Source organism: Mauremys mutica, chromosome 1, assembly GCF_020497125.1.
Source record: "Mauremys mutica isolate MM-2020 ecotype Southern chromosome 1, ASM2049712v1, whole genome shotgun sequence".
Lineage (NCBI taxonomy): Eukaryota > Metazoa > Chordata > Testudines > Geoemydidae > Mauremys > Mauremys mutica.
In genome coordinates this window covers 322,625,167-322,645,009 of record NC_059072.1, presented here as the reverse complement: position 1 = coordinate 322,645,009, position 19,843 = coordinate 322,625,167, and the positions used below count along the sequence as shown (strand labels likewise).

Genomic DNA, 19,843 nt, shown 5'->3' with positions numbered 1-19,843 from the left:
TAGGACCGCACTGCTCACCTCCGTAGTAAGAGGAAGGGGCTAGAAAAGGTGCCCTAAACATTGTTTGCTTCATAGAACCCTGGCCAGCTTACCGCAGCTGGAGGGGATCCCATCTTATGCGGTGACACCACTCATTATTGGTACATGGAATGTACGCACGCTTCAAGACAACCCCTCAGCAGATCGACCAGAAAGAAGAACAGCCCTGGTCGCCAGAGAGCTCGCAAGATTTAACATCGATATTGCGGCCCTGTGTGAAACTCGTCTAGCCAACGAAAGTCAGCTCACAGAAATAGGAGGTGGTTACACATTCTTCTGGTGTGGACGCAGCAGTGACGAACGTCGTGAATCTGGAGTTGGCTTCGCGGTTAAGAATAATCTTGTCCGCAAACTTGCCAGTCTTCCCAAGGGCGTGAACGATCGACTCATGACACTGCATCTTCCACTACCGAGAGGAAAGCGAGTTATACTAATCAGCGCTTACGCACCCACAATGACGAATTCGGATGAAGTAAAGGACAAGTTTTATGAACATCTCAATGCCCTACTTTCATCCGTGAAGCGCACCGACAGGCTGATTCTACTTGGCGATTTTAATGCGAGAGTAGGATCCGATCACTCTGCCTGGGATGGCGTCATTGGAAAAAATGGAATTGGCAAATGCAACAGCAATGGTCTACTACTATTGAAGACATGCGCGGCTCATGATCTGATCATCACTAATACCATCTTCCACCTGCCCACTCGCAAAAAGATGTTCTGGATGCACCCACGCTCCAAGCACTGGCATCTCATTGATTATGTCATCGTGCGGAGGAAAGACAGAGAGGATGTAAGGGTGACCAAGGCCATGCCGAGTGCTGACTGTTGGACTGATCATAGACTTATCGTCTCTAAATTAAGCCTTTACATCAAGCCAAAGAGACGTCCGCAGGGAAACAAAGCTGTGATGAAAAAGATCAACATCAGTAAACTGAGGAACCCCAACACAGCAGCTTCACTAGTAGAAGATCTCGACAATCAACTCTCAGAGCTGCAATTAGAGGAAAATGTTGAGAGGAACTGGGAACGCTTCCGAAATATTGTGCACTCTTCTGCACTAAAGGTTCTTGGACCCCTCACACAGGAAACAGCAGGACTGGTTTGATGAAAACGACGAAGAGATCAAGGCTTTACTTGCTGAAAAGCACCACCTTCACCGTGCTCATCAGAACGACCCGTTGTCAACAGCTAAGAAAAATGCCTTCAACAACATTCGCAGGACTGTACAGAGCAAGCTTCGCAAGATGCAGGACTCCTGGTTGAGTGCCAAAGCAGATGAAATCCAGAAGGTTGCTGATAGAAACGATGCCAAACGGTTCTACGAAGTCCTTAGATCCTTGTACGGACCTCGGCCTTCAGGGAGTTCCCCTCTACTGGACTTAGATGGTGTAACTCTCATTACTGAGAAGACTCTGATTCTACAGCGTTGGGCTGAGCATTTCCAATCCGTACTGAACCGCCCATCTTCCATCAATAACAAGGCGATTGACAGAATGCCCCAGGCGGATATTAACTACAGCCTGGACGTTCCACCATCAGAGACTGAAACCCTACAGGCCATCAGTCAGCTGTCCAGTGGCAAGGCCTCAGGATCTGATGCGATTCCAGCGGAAATCTATAAGGATGGTGGTGCAATGCTTGTTGACAAACTCACTCAGCTGTTCCAGTCCTTCTGGAATCAAGGGTCCATTCCTCAGGAATTGAAAGACGTGTCCATCGTACACCTCTACAAGAGGAAAGGAAATCGAAAAGTCTGCGATAATCATAGAGGAATCTCACTGCTTTCTAGCGCAGGTAAGATCCTTGCACGAGTGTTGCTGAATCGCCTGATTGACCACCTGGAACAGGGTCTACTACCCGAGACACAGTGCGGCTTCCGCAAAGAGCGTGGCACTGTGGACATGATCTTCGCAGTCCGACAGCTCCAAGAGAAGTGTCAAGAGCAGAATCGTGAACTGTACACCATCTTCGTGGATCTTACCAAGGCTTTTGACACTGTCAGTCGTGAAGGTCTGTGGCGCATCATGTCGAAGTTTGGGTGCCCTGACAGATTCATCCTGATGGTACGTCAGTTCCACGACGGCATGACGGCTCGTGTTCTGGACGACGGAGAAGCTTCAGAGGCCTTTCCCGTCACAAACGGCGTCAAGCAAGGATGTGTGTTGGCACCGACCCTGTTCAGCATAATGTTCTCAGCCATGCTGTCAGACGCCTTTCAGAACAGTTCCTTGGGAATCAGCCTGAGATACAGGACTGATGGGAAACTGTTCAACCTGCGAAGACTCAAGGCTGTCACCAAAATAAAGGAGACTGTGTTACGAGACCTCCTTTTTGCTGACGACTGTGCCCTGAATGCTGGATCAGAGCAGGAAATGCAAGCTAGCATGGATAAATTCGCAGCAGCATGCGATAACTTTGGCCTCCTTATCAACATAAAGAAAACCGAAGTGATGCACCAGCCAGCTCTGAAAGCCCAACACCAAGAGCCCACCATCATAGTGAAGGGACAAAAGCTGCAAGCAGTGGACCAATTTACATACCTTGGCAGCACCCTTTCTCACGCAGTGACAATTGACATCGAGGTCAACTGCAGAATCGCCAAGGCAAGTTCTGCATTTGGCGGACTGCTGACCAACGTGTGGGACCGCCGTGGAATAAGCCTTGCTACAAAGCTTAAAGTCTATCGAGCAGTAGTGCTAACTACCCTGATGTATGCCAGTGAGACTTGGACTGTATACAGGAGGCACGCTAGGCAACTGAACCATTTCCACATGACTTGCCTCTGCAGACTTCTGAGGATCCGGTGGCAGGATAAGGTGCCAGATACAGAAGTCCTCTCTAGAGCAGGCCTACCATCAGTTTACACTCTGCTTATGAAAGCCCAGACACGCTGGGCAGGCCATGTTGTAAGGATGCCAGACCACCGCATCCCCAAACAGCTCTTTTATGGTGAGCTGTCTCAAGGAAAGCGATCGCACGGGGGACAAAAGAAGCGATACAAAGACACGCTGAAAGCCTCTCTTAAGTCCCTGGATATTGACATCACCTCCTGGGAAACCCTGGCACAAGACTGATAGACATGGCGTACGCTGATCCACCAAGGCTGCCAGACATCTGAAGCCAGAAGGATAGCCATAGCACAAGAGAAGCGAGCACTCCGTAAAGCCAGAGCTGTAAATGCTGTAACAGTGGTGCCCACACGTCTGCCCGACATGTGGCAGAACATTCCGTGCCCGTATTGGCCTTACCAGCCACCTGCGGACGCACTGTGGACAGCTCACAACCTGCTAGATGTCAAGGTCTTCTTCGAATACGATGGACGAACATCATCATCATCATTTATAGTATGATTTTAAAAGCTACAAAACTCTTTACTCAACACTAAAATCTAACCCACCAGTTCATAACAGTTCCTTAACTTGTTGTTTTGTTCTATACTTTTCTTATCTCTGTTTTGGATACCACATTCCAAACCAGCTGGGTGTAGAGGTATATCCCAACCTGTGCTAGAACATACCATTCATGCATAATGTAACTTTTTGCATAATACCCATTAATGTGGTGGATATTACGCCTAACATATATGTATTGGCTAACATAGGTCAAGTTTTTCTTTCATGCCTGAGAGTAAATGTCCTTATTTTTGTTTTTATTACTTCGTATGAAGTTTTGGTTAGTCTGATTGACTTATAGGTTACAACATAAGTATACATTTGTAATCATAATATAGAAACATTTTTAGGACTCTATAGTCCTATGCCTTTTAGTTAGCACTTCTCTTACTCACACACACACACACACACACACACACACACACACACTGCACAAACAACTAACTTTCAGAGGTTTTATAAGTAAGTTTTTATAACTTATAATGTCCAAAATTAAAATGTCTTCTATTCAGTAAAGAAAAAATTGCTTACTCGGTAAAAAATGCATGACAAATTTAAACTGGGTGTGAATATTTACAACAGAATTATAAACTTCTGAAAATAAAGGTTCAGAATGGAAATACTAACTGAACTTTTAACTATAGTAGTGCAAATAGTACCTTTAATAGAGAGTAAAACTCTATGACAGAATATGTTGCATTATAGTATAAATAAAGTCATTTGAAAAGCTCTGCTGGAAGCATCTGTGAAATGCCAGATTCAATCACATTCACTGGGGCCTCTCTTTTTTAATTACCTTGAGAGTCAGCACATTGGAAAATTGAGGTCATCACAGAAACCTCTTTTGAAATATCTTTGCTTATCACTCTTTACCACAACTGTCTGTCTTAAGAGAAGCTGAAGGTTCCATTTTAATCATATCTGGGTTCTGATCTTTATTCCTCATCCTTTGCAACACTACTGCATTGAGTGACAGTGGAGAAATAGATGGAAAAGACCTCTGTATTTAAGATAGGTGGAAAAGTAATAAATCATCAAGCTGTTATGATCATAACTGGTACCTTTTGACTGGCTGATTAACATTGTTTAAAATTGCTTTACAGCCTTTTGAAGGTGTCATTAGAACTCGATGCTGTTTTAGTATCAAGAAGATGTAAATGTATTTGCTCCAGGACTTTGTACCATCTCTTAGGTATGTGTTTAGGTAGTTACTTGAGCACTTGATGTGTTTCTGTACCATTCTCTCATCAGGAATGTGCTTACTTGGTTAGCTAATGCCTGTAGTATTACTATTCTGCCAAGGCCATGCCAACTTTGGTTCACTTTCTTTGGTTCATACTTTTATTCATGCCTAAGATTCCAGCGAGGTCTACAAGGTCTAGGGCTTATAGACTTCATCAAAGAGGCCTGTTCTAAAAACTTGAAGAAGGTGGTGGTGACATGGTAGATTAGGCCAGGATGGGAGTTCTTTATTGTGAGATAAGATCTCAAAAATGATTTTTTAGCTTTAGCAAAATATATTTTTCAAGTAATTTTTTTGTTGATCTCACTTTTGGTGCATATGCACTCTGTGTTTGAGTTTGGAACTTTCTAGCAAGCACACTGGGGTTTGGGTCATGCCTACACCCTGCCGGTCCTTGCTCCCCTTACTGTCAAGGCCATAAAAGGCCACACAAACCCAACTGACCCTCAGTTTCCTCTTACTATCCATGGTAGTGAGTTGGAACTGTGATGTCATCCCTGCTTCTCATTAGCAACTAGTTAGTTTTTTATAAATATTTATATACATTTAGATTATCTTATAATTAGTTAATTAATAGCTTTTCTGCCCATTGGCAGCTTTCCATTCCTCCTTTTATCCCAGACAATCTCCTCAGGTGCTTGTGCCTTATCATGAGTATGGTAGACTCTATGTCCTCTGGGTTTAAGTTCTGCCCTTCCTGCAACAGGCCCTTCCTTTAACTGATGGCCACAGCAGGTGCCTTTTCTGCTCCAGGGAATCTCATATCCCTGATCATTCTTCAATCTGCAGATACTTTTCTACTACAACCAGAAAGTCAGTGGAATGAAAATACTAGTGGAAAAGACACTTTATTGGCTCTACTGTGCAGTAGCCATGACTATGGCTCCTAGGTGCTATGATAATACAAATAACAATAACAACAACAACGACAATTTCCCCATCCCCTCACTACTATTTAGATTTATTTTTAAAGTAATAATTTTGACAAAATCTCCATAACGAAACTTTCTAAAGATGTTATGCTTTAAAACTTTTATAAAGCTGAAGTTTTATCAGTTCCACTCTTTAATCAAAGAATATAAGACAACATTAGAATAGATAAAGGTCATGTGTCTTTGGTTACCTTTGTTTGTTTTTCCTTTCTTATATATTACTATTTTGTCCAATAAGTCATCTAATTCTCCTCTGAACACTTCTCTAAATGTAATATCAGTGCAGAATTTCCACTTCTGGATTGCCAGCTTTGAGTACAAGTCACACAGAAAACTACCCTATCCCATACCCTTTGGTTGAATTACTGATTCCAAGGCTAGCATCCGTGAGTGCTATGAGAAGTCAAGCCTCCACACACTTAAAGAATCAGCCAGTAGCACCACTGTCATCAAACTGACAGGATTACCACTATGTTGTATCTGTGCATCTGACTGCCTTTAGAGGCTTGTAAGCATGGAACCCTGCAGTGCACCAGTGTCCTGCTGCATCAGTGCAATAGGACTTGGAACTATTGGTGCCAAATTTCTATGGTGAATCAGTGCACTGCTGGGTTGGCACATTAGAGCCCAGAGCTGATGGTGCTGGGCCCCTGGGAACCTCCTGGGTAAGCACACTGGCTCCTGTAGCTGTCAGCATTAAACCCCTTTAATTTACTAACACCCTGCTGAGACTACATCTTAGCACCTGGTGCTGCTGGTGCTGGACTCCATTTAGCTCACAGATGCTTTATTGTATTGGCAGAACTTCATTTAATCAGTACCTGAGTTTGTCAGATCCAGGCATCAGTTTGGTACTTCATTCCATAATTTAATCCCTTCCCACCGCCATTTCTTATCACTGTGGCTGATGAGTATCCTTACTGGCCCTCAGGTGGAAGCACACAACAGAGTCTTGCATATTGCATCGGGTAGCAGACAGCCTCCAAGCTTCTCTGGTTTGATAGTAGTTCTGAGCTATACTCCCATGAGGAATGGGCTTCAAAGTGCCACCCACTGTGATTGCAGTATGCACAGTGTCTACCTGAGATGAGAACTCGTTCAGTAGGACTTTTCATCCAGATAAGGTCTCCTTCTGAGCAATAACAGAAGTGGCCCTGTATGCATTATGGACTTTCAGACTATATTCAGAAAATGGTCCTGATTCCCTCTGTCAGTCCAGCAACTCTTTAAATTATTTCCTTCTTCAAAATCTTCCATTTGCTTCCTCTTACCTTCTGCATCAAATTCAGGCTTCTTTTCAATCCTCACATTCTTGACTGTGCCCAACTCTGCTCTGCTTACATTTCTGCTAACATTTTTTATTTTCCACAGTTGTTCTTTTGACTCCACCAGTGAGTTGTGCATTACTTTCTTTCTGTGGCTTTGTGTCTTCTTCCATTCTGCTCCCAAAGTCAGGGATCCTCTCTATATTTCCAATGTTCCAAACACCAATCATTTCTACTTTCAAATCCCTTTTCATAAATCACTTCCTCCTAAAAGACTGCAAATGCTAATCTGTATCAGTAAAAATGCTGTCATCTCTCCCTCCCCTTATAAACAACAACAAAAACTCCATAAAAGAGAACCCTTGTCTTGAATTTCCCAGTGTGTTATGTGTTTCATTTGTATTGTCTGTCTATCCTGCAAGCTCCTCAGAGTGGAGACACATGTCCTCATGCTACTGTGTCTTCAAGCTGCAACACCAATCTAGGGAATAAGTGCAACCATTAGTCTGTTGTCTTGTGTGGCTATTACAGCCTGAGGAACAAAAGGGGGCTGTCATAACTATAAAGGGAAGGGAACAGCCCTCCTGTGTACAATACTATAAAATCCCTCCTGGCCAGAGACACCAAAATCCTTTTACTTGCAAAGGGTTAAGAAGCTCAGGTAACCTGGCTGACACCTGACCCAAAGGACAATAAGGGGACAAGATACTTTGAAATCTTGGTGGGGGGAAGGCTTTTGTTTGTGCTCTTTGTTTTGGGGGGGGGGGGGTTCGCTCTTGGGACTAAGAGGGACAGGACATCAATCCAGGCTCTCCAAATCTTTCTGAACAAGTCTCTCATATTTCAAACTTGTAAGTAACAGCCAGGCAAGGTGTGTTAGTTTTATCTTTGTTTTCTCAACTTGTAAATGTTCCTTTCTGATAAGAGGATTTACCTCTGTTTGCTGTAACTTTGAACCTAAGGCTAGAGGGGGTTCCTCTGGGCTCTATGAATCTGATTACCCTGTAAAGTTATTTTCCATCCTGATTTTACAGAGATGATTTTTACCTTTCTTTCTTTAATTAAAAGCCTTCTTTTAAAGAACCTGATTGATTTTTCCTTGTTTTAAGATCCAAGGGGATTAGATCTGGACTCACCAGGAATTGGTGGGGGAAAGAAGGGAGGATGGTTAAATTCTCCTTGTGTTAAGATCTAAGGGGTTGGATCGGTGTTCACCAGGAACTTGTTGAAGAAGTCTCTCAAGACTATCCAGGGAAGGGAGTTAGTATTTGGGAGTGGTGGCAGCAAAACCAGATCTAAGCTGGTAGTTAAGCTTAGAGGTGTTCATGCAGGTCCCCACATCTGTACCCTAAAGTTCAGAGTGGGGAAGGAACCTTGACAGGGGCAGAAAAAACTATTCATCCTCGTTTTTTTATTTTATGGATCTAGATGTCCTCAGAAAAGAAAATAGGATCTCTTGTACTAGACCTGGTCTTGATTGGCTAGCGAATACCAGCACTGGTGCTGGAGGCATATAGCATAGTGTCCCTTGTATAGTTTCCTTCCATTCTCTCTTATCTTCTCCATTCAGAATCCTTCCTTCAGTCAAACATAAAATTTAAATTCACCACTTGGGTTTTTTACAAGTGCACTTACTGGTTCAGCTATGTAGCCAAACACCCGGTATCCTGTTGAGCAGCCTCTCCCCTTCACCTGTTGTCCCTTCCAAGCAGATGCTATTTCAGTAAGTAGGGAGCGTGTGGACGTCCGGTGTTGGGGCTCGGCCCTCTCAGGCGCCGCTGGGACCCAGGGCGCCTCACTACCGACAGCCAGTAGGTCAGGGTCCAGACCCTTCGGCAGGGGGTTGAGTGAACAAACAGTCTATAAGTCCAGGCCCTGGGCCAGGAACGGGCAATCCGCAGTTAAAGCTCAGACCCTGCAGCAGGGGCTGAGCAAACAAACCGTAGTTCAGGGGCTCAGATCCTCAGGCAGGGGCTGAGCAAACAAACCATAGTTCAGGGGCTCAGACCCTCAGGCAGGGGCTGAGCAAACAAACAGTAGTTCAGGGCTCAGGCCCTTAGGCAGGGGCTGAGCAGACACTGAGGTAAGTCCAGGCTCCTACGCCTGAGCGTTGGGGTGAGGGGGAGACTGCCACCCGTGAGTGGGGGTGGCAGGGGGGACACAGGCCCACCCACTCCACTGTGTCCCAGCCTAGGGCCCTAACAGCAGCAGTCAGTCAGCTGCTGTGGCAGTGGGGATCCTGGCCGCAACACACTGACATTGGCTCGGGGTCTACTGCAGCCGGACTAGGGTCGGCTACCCCCGGGCCACTTCCACTCTCCCCCTCCATTGGTACCTGGGTATCCCCGGCGTCTTCCGCAGTGTCCCACACCATGGGCTCCTCAGGGTACTGGGCGCTGGGTAAGCCGGGCTGCTCCTCAGGATACAGAGCGAGGGGAAGCTCAGGCAGCTCCTCTGGGCAGCAAGTACGGGGCAGGCTCGGCCAGTCCTCCTCCAGGTAGCGAGCCCGGGGCAGGCTCGGCCAGTCCTCCTCAAGGTAGCGAGCCCGGGGCAGGCTCGGCCAGTCCTCCTCAGGGTAGTGAGCACGTGGCAAGCTCGGCCCAGCGGGAGCTAGAGCACTAGCGTCTGTCCTCTCTGGCGGCCAGCGGTCAACTGAGCGCTGGGGCCGGGCCTTTATACTTCTTGTCCCACCCCTTGACTTCTGGGGGGCGAGAACAGGCGGTGGTGGCTCTGCCCACTGTGGCGTCCGTTCTGGCTCGGCCCTCTCAGGCGCCGCTGGGAACCAGGGTGCCTCACTACAGAGCTAAATGTTTTAATTCCCTTATCCCACCACAATGTGGGTGTGAACCCTGCTTATCTTCTCCCTGCACCTTAATCACAAAGCAGATAAGTTAGAAGTGGGACCCACCTGTTTGGGAGGTCTGCCAGTTATGCACTCTGTCATGAATGAGTAAGGAGGAATGTATAAATATTAAATGCAAGAAATGAAGGTTACTTACTTGTAACCAGAGTTCTACTAGATAGACTCTGCACATTCACACTCTTGGGATGCACCAACTGCTGCAGCTTGGATGGTGGATCCTTATCATAGTAATTCCTACTAGAGTGCACACGTGCACTTCCTGCCATACTCCTCAGCCTTTCCAACTGGTGCAGCTTGGATGGTGGATCCTTATTATAGTAATGCCTACTAGAGAGCACACGTGCACTTCCTGCCATACTCCTCAGCCTTTGAACATGTTCTGAGGGCATGACTATAAAAGGGGGCATGGTGCTAGTTGTCACCTCAGTCCCTTCCACCACTAATGAAGACTCCATGGGCCCAGTCCTATTTAACATATTAATAAATGATCTGGAAAAAGGGGTATACAGTGAGGTGGCAAAATTTGCAGATGATACAAAACTACTCAAGACTCAAGATAGTTAAGTCCCAGGCAGACTGCGAAGATCTACAAAAGGATCTCACAAAACTGGGTGACTGGGCAACAAAATGGCAGATGAAATTTAATGTTGATAAATGCAAAGTAATGCACATTGGAAAACATAATTCTAACTATACATATACAATGATGGGGGTCTAAATTAGCTGTTACAATTCAAGAAAGAGATCTTGGAGTCACTGTAGATAGTTCTCTACATCCACTCAATGTGCAGCGGCAGTCAAAAAAGCGAACAGAATGTTGGGCATCATCAAGAAAAGGATAGATAATAAGACAGAAAATATCATATTGCCTCTATATAAATCCATGGTACACCCACACCTTGAATATTGCATGCAGATGTGGTTGCCCCATCTCAAAAAATATATATTGGAATTGGAAACGGGCAACAAAAATTATTACGGGTATAGAACAGCTTCCGTATGAGGAGAGATTAATAAGACTGGGACTTTTCAGTTTGGAAAAGAGGCGACTAAGGGGGGATATGATAGAGGTCTATAGAATCATGAGTGGTATAGAGAAAGTAAATAAGGAAGTGTTATTTACTGCTTCTCATAATACAAGAACAAGTGGCCACCAAATGAAATTAATAGGTAGCAGGTTTAAAACAAACACAAGAAAGTGTTTTTTCACACAATGCACTGTCAACCTCTGGAACTCCTTGCCAGAGGGTGTTGTGAAGGCCAATACTATAACGGGATTCAAAAGGGAGCTAGATAGATACATGGAAGATAGGGCCATCAATGACTATTATCCAGGATGGGCAGGAATGGTGTCTCTAGCCTCTGTTTGCCAGAAGCTGGGATTGGGTGACAGAGCATGGATCACTTGATGATAACCTGTCTGTTCATTCCCTTTGTGGCATCTGCCATTGGCCACTGTCAGAGGACAGGATACTGGGCTTGATGGGCTTTGGTCTGACCAGTATGGCCGTTCTTATGTTCTCAAGGGGTATTTTTCAATTAGGAACCTGCAGAAGAGGGGAAAGTGGGAAGGAAGTGTGAAAATGTGGAGTCCATCTCAAAGAACTCTGGTTACAAGTAAATAACCTTCAATTCTTCTTCAAGCATCCTCTGCATATTCCCAGTCTTGGGATAATTTGGCAAGCAGTATTCCAAGGATGGATTGAGGGACATAAAGTCCTTATTAAATAATGACTAAAGCACCACTCAGCCAAACTATGTGTCAGAGCTGGCTGCCAAATCTAATACATAATATTTACTGAAAGTTTGATTTGAACTCCAAGTGCCAGCTTTACATATTTCAACAAGAAGAATATGTCTAGCACATGGTACAAACATAATAACTGCCCTAGTACATTGAGCAATAAGACTCTCAGGAGAAAAAAGGGGAGAATTCTTATAATTCTCTTCTACATACTGTCCGATCCATCTAGACAAAGACTGGGCAGAAATAGCTTGTCCTTTACAGTGACCAGCATACAATATAAACACCTCAGGAGAAGGCCTAAAGTGTTCAGTTCTGTGTAGGTGATAGGATAGTGCTCCTTTTGCATCTAAAGAATGCAGTCTGGATTCACTGTTATGTGTGTGGGGGCGGGTTGTGAAAGAATACTGGTAAATTAAGATACTGACTAACATGAAAGTCTGAAATTGCTTTAGGAAGGAATCTAGGGTGAGGTCTAAGAACCACCTTAGACTTATAAAAAAGAGTTATAAGGAAGGTCAGCCATCAGAGAATATAGTTCACTAGTTCTAACAGATGCGATTGCTATTATGAAAGCTGTCTTTATAGAAAGATGAAATAAAGAACATTCTGAGAAAGGTTAAGATGGAGCAGACATAAACTATGTTAACACTAAGTTTAAATCCCGTAGGAACTGGCTTTCATATTGGTGGATACAAATTCAATAAACCCTTTAAAAATCTTTTAACGGAGCTGTGTGAGAAAATAGATTTACTATCAATAAACGTATGAAAAGCTGCTATTGCTGCTAAATAGACTTTAAGCAAAGAGCTAGACAAATCCATAGCTTTAAGGGGAATAAATATTCCAAGGTATACTGAGTAGGAGCAGAGACTGGGTCAATGCCTTTATTAGACACCCATATAGCAATTCTATTCCATTGCAAGTACATTTTCTAGTGGCCTGTTTCCCAGAGTAAATTAAAATATGTATTACCTCAATAATAGAACAAGACTTTTCTAAATCTATCAAAGTCCTATTTCCCCAGCTGTTAGATGCAATGAGTGTGGATCTGGTTGAAAGACTTTCCCTCCCTGCTGGGACAGTAGGTCCATTGTACCAGAAGCATCTTTATTCCCTTGTGATAGAAGGAGTAAATTGGTGAATCATTGGTGTCTTGGCCACCCTGGAGCAATTAGGATCATATTGGCTGAGTCCTGTCTTATTTTCTTTACTTTTTTTAACATTAGTGGGAATGAGGAAATGCATAAATTATACCCCTTCCCCAATCAAGTAGGAATGTATCTGTTATTGACTGAGCATGCTCTTAAACAAAAACAGGAACATTTGTTATTGAATCTGGTGGCAAACAGTCCAGGAAGCCCCAAAGGTTGAAAATATCCTGAATCACTAAATTTTTTAGAGATCACTCATGCATCAGTGAGGAATCTCTGCTCAGGTGATCTGCAATTTCGGTGTGGTTTCACACTATATGTGAACCAATTGGATAAATGTTGTGTAGGCTATACCAGTCCCAAAGTTTTGCCATCTCCTTGCAGAGCTGAAACAAATGAGCTCCTTCCAGTTTGTTTACATAATGCATCAGTGGCATATTGTCTGTGGATACTTGAACTATTGACTTGCACTTGTGGGAGGAAGGATTTGAAAGCGAGATTAATACCTCTCAGTTCTAACACATTTTGTGTAAAAAGGATTCTTGGTGGTTCCAAAAGACTATGAATGAAAAATTTGTTGAGATATGTTCCCGAACCCATTTTGGAAGCAGGATTAGGAGGTGTAAGAGATCTGCCTTAGATCTTTGGACCATTGCTGCCACAACAAGCATATTAGGTGGAGGGTGAACATAAAAGCAAGAAGACTGTTTATATGAGATTTGTCAGCTTTAGGGATACCCAGAGAATGGGATTGCATCCCTGACCATCTTGGCTAATAGCCATTGATTGGCCTATGCTTCATTAACTTATCTAATTCTTTTTAGAACCCAGTTATACTTTGGGCCTTCACAACATCTCCTGGCAACAAGTTCTACAGGTTGTCTATGCATTGTGTGAAGAAGTACTTCCTTATTTTAATTTTAAATCTGCTGTCTAGTAATTTAATTGGGAGACCCCTGGGTTGTGTATTATTCTTCACACCATTCATGATTTTATAGACTTCTGTCGTATCCCCCCCATAGTCATTTCTTTTCTAACATGAACAGTGCCAGTCTTTTTAATCTCTCTTCATATAGAAGCTGTTACATACCCCTAATCATTTTTGCTGCCCTTCTCTGTACTTTTTCCAATTCTAATTTTATTTTTATTTTTATTTTTTTAGTTTGGGCAACCACATCTGCATGCAGTATTGAAGGCGTGGGTGTACCATGGATTTATATACTGGCATTATGATATTTTCTGTCTTATTAGCTATCTCATTCTTAATGGTGCCTAAAATTCTCTGTTTTCAAAGAACTATCCATGATGACTCCAAGATCTCTTTCTTGTGTAGTAACAGCTAATTTAGACCCATCAATTTCATATGTATAGTTGGGATTATATTTTCCAATGGGCAATGCTTTGCACTTATCAACACGAAATTTAATCTGCTGTTTTCTTGCCCAGTCACCCAGTTCTGTGAGATCCCTTTGTAACTCTTCACAGTCTGCTTTGGACTTCACTATCTTGAGTAATTTCAGTATCATCTGCAAATTTTGTCACCTCACTGTTTTTAACCTCTTTTTTTCAAATCATTTGTGAATATGTCACATAGCACAAGTCCCAGTACAGATCCTTGGAGGACCCACTATTTACCACTTTCCATTTTGAAAATTGACCATTTGTTCTTACCCTTTGTTTCCTATCTTTTAACCAGTTACTGATCCTCGAGAGAACTTCACCCTTGTCCCATGACTGCCTACTTTACCTAACAGCCTTTGGTGATGGACCTTGTCAAGGCTTTCTGAAAGTCCAAGTACACTGTATCCACTGGATCACCCTTGTCCACGTTTGTTGACCCCCTCAAAGAATTCTGCAAAATTGGCGAGGCAAGATTTCCCTTTACAAAAGCCATGTTGACTCTTCCCCAACATATTGTGTTGATCTATTTGTCTGATAATTCTGTTCTTTACTATAGTTTCAACCAAGCTGGCTGGCAAGGAAGTTAGGTTTAGCAGCCTATAATTGCCAGAATTGCCTCTGGATCCTTTTTTTAAAAAATGGCAATCCTCCAATCATCCGGTACAGAGACTGTGGTTAATACCACAGTTAGTAATTCTACAGTTTCATATCTGAGTTCCTTGAGAACTTTCGGGTGAATACCATTCACCACTGCAAAATCATGCCTTAAAGCATACAGCAGTGACCCTGGCTTGTCTGACCGCGATGGTAGCAAAGTGCATTCTACAGTAGGTCCTACCATGCTATTAAGGTGTCAGATTCCCAATCCAGGGAGAGGACAGTTGTCCTTCTTGAGGTTGGGTGCTAGCTAAGTTGAGGAGGCAAACGTGCCACTGAGAGCATAGAAATGGCTAAAACAACAGAAATAAATGGGCCCCAGTTCCTTGTGTGTTCCTCGATCCATTCTATGGTGGTGATGCAGAGTTCAATTGATGAGAAGCTGCTAAGAATCTCAGGGGCCAGAAAAAGAATTGCCCTCTCAGTGTGTACCTACAACTGCAGGACGTTGATGAGGGACGATTCGATCAACCACCTAATGTAGGAGAAGGCACGGACAGCCAGTGACATCCTTGGTCTCTGCAAAACACAATGAAGAAAGGAGATGGAAGTGAAGTGGAGAGATAGAAGCACCATCATGTTGGGAAAAGGTGTGAGAACTGATGAAGGAATTGGTTTTATCGTCAACAAGGAATGGTCTTCAAAAATAATCTCCTGCAAGTTCAAAGTCATCATGCATCGGAGTGCTATACTTCCAACTGAACAAGAACAGCGCCCTCAAGATTATCTAGATATATGCTCCCACAAGCACAAGTGAAGATGATGATGAGAAAGAATTCTATCAGGAGCTCAAGGAAACCCTTGCTCAAAAATCCATATAGATGATTGAGATGGGAGACTTCAACGCTAAGGTCGGAAGAGGGAAAGAAGGCAAAAAGTTCATTGGAAGGTATGGCATCGGCAAATGGACTCCACGAGGAGAGTGACTGGTAACTCTGGCAAAGACAAAAGAATGTTCATTGGTAACAACTAGTTTAAGAAGAAGGCCAAGAGAAGGTGGACATGGATCGCACCCAATGCAAAGAACAAGAACAAGATCAACTATATGCTGATTGATTAGTGGTGCATTGTACAAGACATCAGAGGTGCCATCACCATGGGTGCTCCAGGGCTGGAGCACCCACAGGGAAAAATTAGTGGGTGGTCTGCACCCACCAGAAGCCAAGCTCCCCGTCCCGCCTCACCTCCTCCTCCTCCGCCGCCATCTCCCAGCATGCCGCGTCTCCACTCCTTCCTCCCTCCTAGCGCTTGTCATCACCAAACAGCCATAGCAATCTCTGGGAGGGAGCATGGAGAAACGGGAACATGGCGCTCAGGGGAGGAGGCAGAGAAGAGGTGGGGCCGGGGCAGGGATTTGGGGAAGGAGTCAAATAGGGGCAGGGAGGGGGCGAAGTTGGGGTGCGGACTTTGGGAAAGGGGTTGGAATGGGGGGGAAGGGGTGGAGTCGGGGCAGAGTGGGGTTGAGCACCCACCAGCACAGAAGAAGTCGGTGCCTATGCAAGACATCTCAGTAGTGCCATAATTCAACACCAGTAGTGACCATCACTTGCTTAGAGCAAGGCTCAACTTCAACGAAAAGGTGGAGAAGACAGCACTACAGCTGTCAAATCAGAGAGCAAACATTTCCAAGGAAGACTGGAGTCTCATAGATAACTGTGACAAGGACTATAAAAACTTTGCTGATAAGCCGAAGCAATGCATAAAATTAGCTGAGAAAGAAAGACCAAAAACAGTGAAGGGACGAATCTCAGAGGAAATGAGGAACTTGCTAGAGAAGTGAAGGAATATGAAACAAAATGATGGTGACAAACTTGAGTATTCCCTCCTCCGCAAGCTGATAAGAAGACTAAAGGAGGACTTCGAGAAGTATGGAAATGAAGGCTCTTAAAGATGGCTGAATAACGCAGAAGTCTCAAAAAATGCAAATGGGAATTGACGCTGTACAGGTCGACAATAATAGTGCTGAAAAACAAGGATGGAAAAGCAGTAATTGACGGAACAGGGATGGAAGTGGTCTGCAAAGATTTCTACACCAAACTGTTCATATCTCAGATAAATGTCCTACTACTATCTCTTCAACAGACCAACGAGCACGTACTCTTGGTCCTCAGCAGTGAAGTTCGACATGCAGTTTATCAAATGAAGGAAGGAAAAGCTCCAGGAAAAGATGGACTGACAACCAAAATGATAAGAGCTAGAGTCCAAGACCTCTGGGAAACCCTTGCTCAAAGATTTAGCTGTTACTTGGAAATGCAGAAGATACCATCTAGCTGGAAGGAGGCCAACACCATTTTGCTATACAAGAAGGGCGATCGCAAAGATCTAAAGAACTGTCATCCAGTATGCCTCTCACATGTCTACAAGCTGTTCACCAAAATAATAACAGAGTCTGGACAAGCAGCAGCCAAGAGAGCAGGCAGGTTTTTAAAGGAATTTCTGCACAATGGAGCATATTTGCACTATAAACCAGCTATTGGAGTGCTCAAGGTAATATAAATTCCCTTTATGCATTGCCTTCATCGACTATGAAAAAACATTCGACAGTGTAAAGATCAATACAGTGCTGAAGGCTCTTGAAGAGCAGGGCATTGACGCAAACTACATCAAACTACTAAAGGAAGCAAACTCTGACTGCACTATGGATATAACTCTGTTCGACACTCCTCTTCACATCCCAGTCAAAAGAGGTGCGAAGCAAGGAGACAAGGTTTCACTGAAACTCTTCAGTCTGCCTCAAAATGGTAATGAGGCAGATGAACTGGAAGGGTGGAATTAGCATCAATGGAGAGCACTTAAACCACCTCAGATTCATGGACAATATCATGTTGATTGCTGAAAACACTGTCAAACTACAGAATATGCTGTGAGAACTTAGCACAAAAGGCAGCCAAGTCAGACTGAAAATGAACCACTCTAAAACGAAATTTATGTCATCTGAAGCCTTCCCAAAAGCCAAAATAATAGTCAAGGGAGAACAAATAGAAGAAGTTGAGCAATACGTTTATTTGGGCCAAGAAATTAACATGCATCATGATCAGAAAGTTGAACTCTCATGAAGAAAGAAACTGGTTGGAGTACATTATATACTATCAAGGATGTCCTCCAAGGAAAAATCAACAAGGGAACACGTGGCAACCTTTCAACTCAACATTACTGCCAGCAATGTTGTACAGCAGCAAAACATGGGTCCTGATGAAGATAGAGGAGCAACAACTATTTGTCATGGTGAGGACAATGGAAAAATTTGGGGGATTTCAATCCGTGACCGAGTTCCCAATGAAGTGATCAGACAGCAGACTGGAGTGCAGGATGTCATTGTTGAAAGCAGGTACAGTAAAATGTGGTGTCCTGGGCATATAGCGAGGCTCACTGACATAATGGACTGCAATCGTCACCGAGTGATACCCACAGGAACTGAAACAACCACTCGGCCAACCTCCTAAGAGATGGGAAGATTTTATTGTGAAAAGGCATGGCTGCACATGGAGAAAGGAGGCCAGGATAAGAGACGAATGGAAGACATGTTGTGATCAGTGCAATCTATATGAGGGCTGAAGGACCAATTGAGCAAGGTGGTCAAGATAACCATCTGGTCCTGGTGACTTATTACTGTTTAGTTTATCAGATTGTTCCAAAACCTCCTTGACTGACACCTCAGTCTGGGACAGTTTCTCACATTTGTCATCTAAAAAGAATGGCTCAGGTGTGTGAATCTTTCTCACATCTTCTGCAGTGAAGACCAATGTAAAGAATTCATGTCACCTCACCACAACAGCCTTCTCCCCCTTGAGTGCTCCTTTAGCACCTTGATTGTCCAGGGGCTCCACTGATAGTTTGGCAGATTTCCTTCTTTTGATGTATAGGCTGACCATGTAACGTTTTTGAGCAAAATAAGTTTGTTTTTCTACCTGCCCAAGCAAAAATTGGGATTTTGCCTAGCTCTTTGTATTGAGTGCTTTTCAGGGGACCCAGTCATGCACAATGAGCTTCTTCCTAATCTACCTATCCACCTTGCACCAATAATAGTAATATCTGAGGGTCTTCTTCAAATGGGCTGCAGAAGGAAAAATGCATTGTGGGAATTCATCTCAAAGCTAAAATGCTGTGCCTCACCTAGTTCTACATTAAAATGGGGGCCTGTTGACTGTGCTGGCCCTGGTGCAGTGGGAAAGCCCTGAGCTTAAATATACCCTACTATATATCAGCTACTACCTACCTATTCTGATTCTGGGTACCCTATGAATTTTAGGTGGGAGCTGGTAGCAGTGCTATTTTGAAGGTTACCCAACACTTCTCATTATAAGACCCTCTTTTCAGTTGCTTTTAACTTTGCTGAAATTTTCTATGCCTTAGGCTGAATTATTTTAAAAAAATTCAGCCAGAATGGTTCATCCATTTCTGAAAACAAGGCTAAGGGAAAATATGTTTTGCTCATGTTTAAAAATGCTGGAAACCTTTTATTTAAGAAGCTGTAATGCTTCCATTGGAGAAGGGATTTGAATTCTGACAGGAAGGTGGCCTTTTTGTAAGGGATGCCTTTTGCCATCCCCATGAATGTCTTATAAATTTGGCTAAGTTAAAACCCTTTGAGAAATCAAAGTTTGCACATGCTCAGTACACACTTGCTAGAGCATTGCAGCAAAATTCCCCAAAGATTCGATCCACACTGATCATGGTCCAGCCCAGAGCTGAACAGGACTTTCTCTACAGTTAGAATTCTGGGCTGCTGTGGGTCATGCTGGGTCCAGACTCCCGAACTGAGAACAGGGAGCCTGAAGGTCCTGTGCGCTCAATACTCACTTCCCACACTGAGCCTAGGCAGCATCAAAGAGGAAGCTGCCTGGTTACAATGCAGTGGATATAAAAGATGGACCTTGGGATGGGTGAGGAAGGAGTAGATTTGGACAAGGAGCCTTGCTTAGGGTGAGAAACTGCATCTGGAGGCTGGTGGAGGTGGGAGGGAAACTGAGAGTGGGACTAGAAACAGGGGTGAGACTGGGAGCTGGGGTGGGAGACAGACTGGCTGAGCCGAAACTGGGAGCTGGTGGGGAGCTTGGGAATGGGAGATGGCGGGATGACTGGAATTCGCTGGGCAAGAAGATGGGCTGGGAGATGTGTAGAAAAACAGGAGGACTGGGAGTTAGTGACTG

General features: G+C 44.0%; 1 protein-coding gene across 11 annotated transcripts in view; it reads left to right on the top strand.

Moving 5' to 3' along the window:
- The window catches only part of SGCG (sarcoglycan gamma), a 149,734-nt gene that overhangs the window by 110,212 nt on the left and 19,679 nt on the right, over window positions 1-19,843 (top strand). For 2 of the 11 annotated variants that reach the window (XM_045017536.1, XR_006579526.1), the window contains exon 8: window positions 4,538-4,626. The exons of 7 other annotated variants lie outside the window; for them this stretch is intronic. In XM_045017536.1, coding sequence (XP_044873471.1) covers window positions 4,538-4,626 — 89 coding nt within the window. Of the gene's footprint in view, window positions 1-4,537; window positions 4,627-14,331; window positions 14,456-19,843 lie in introns of those variants that run through there. 2 more of the 11 variants (XM_045017523.1, XM_045017551.1) reach the window with 2 other exon arrangements.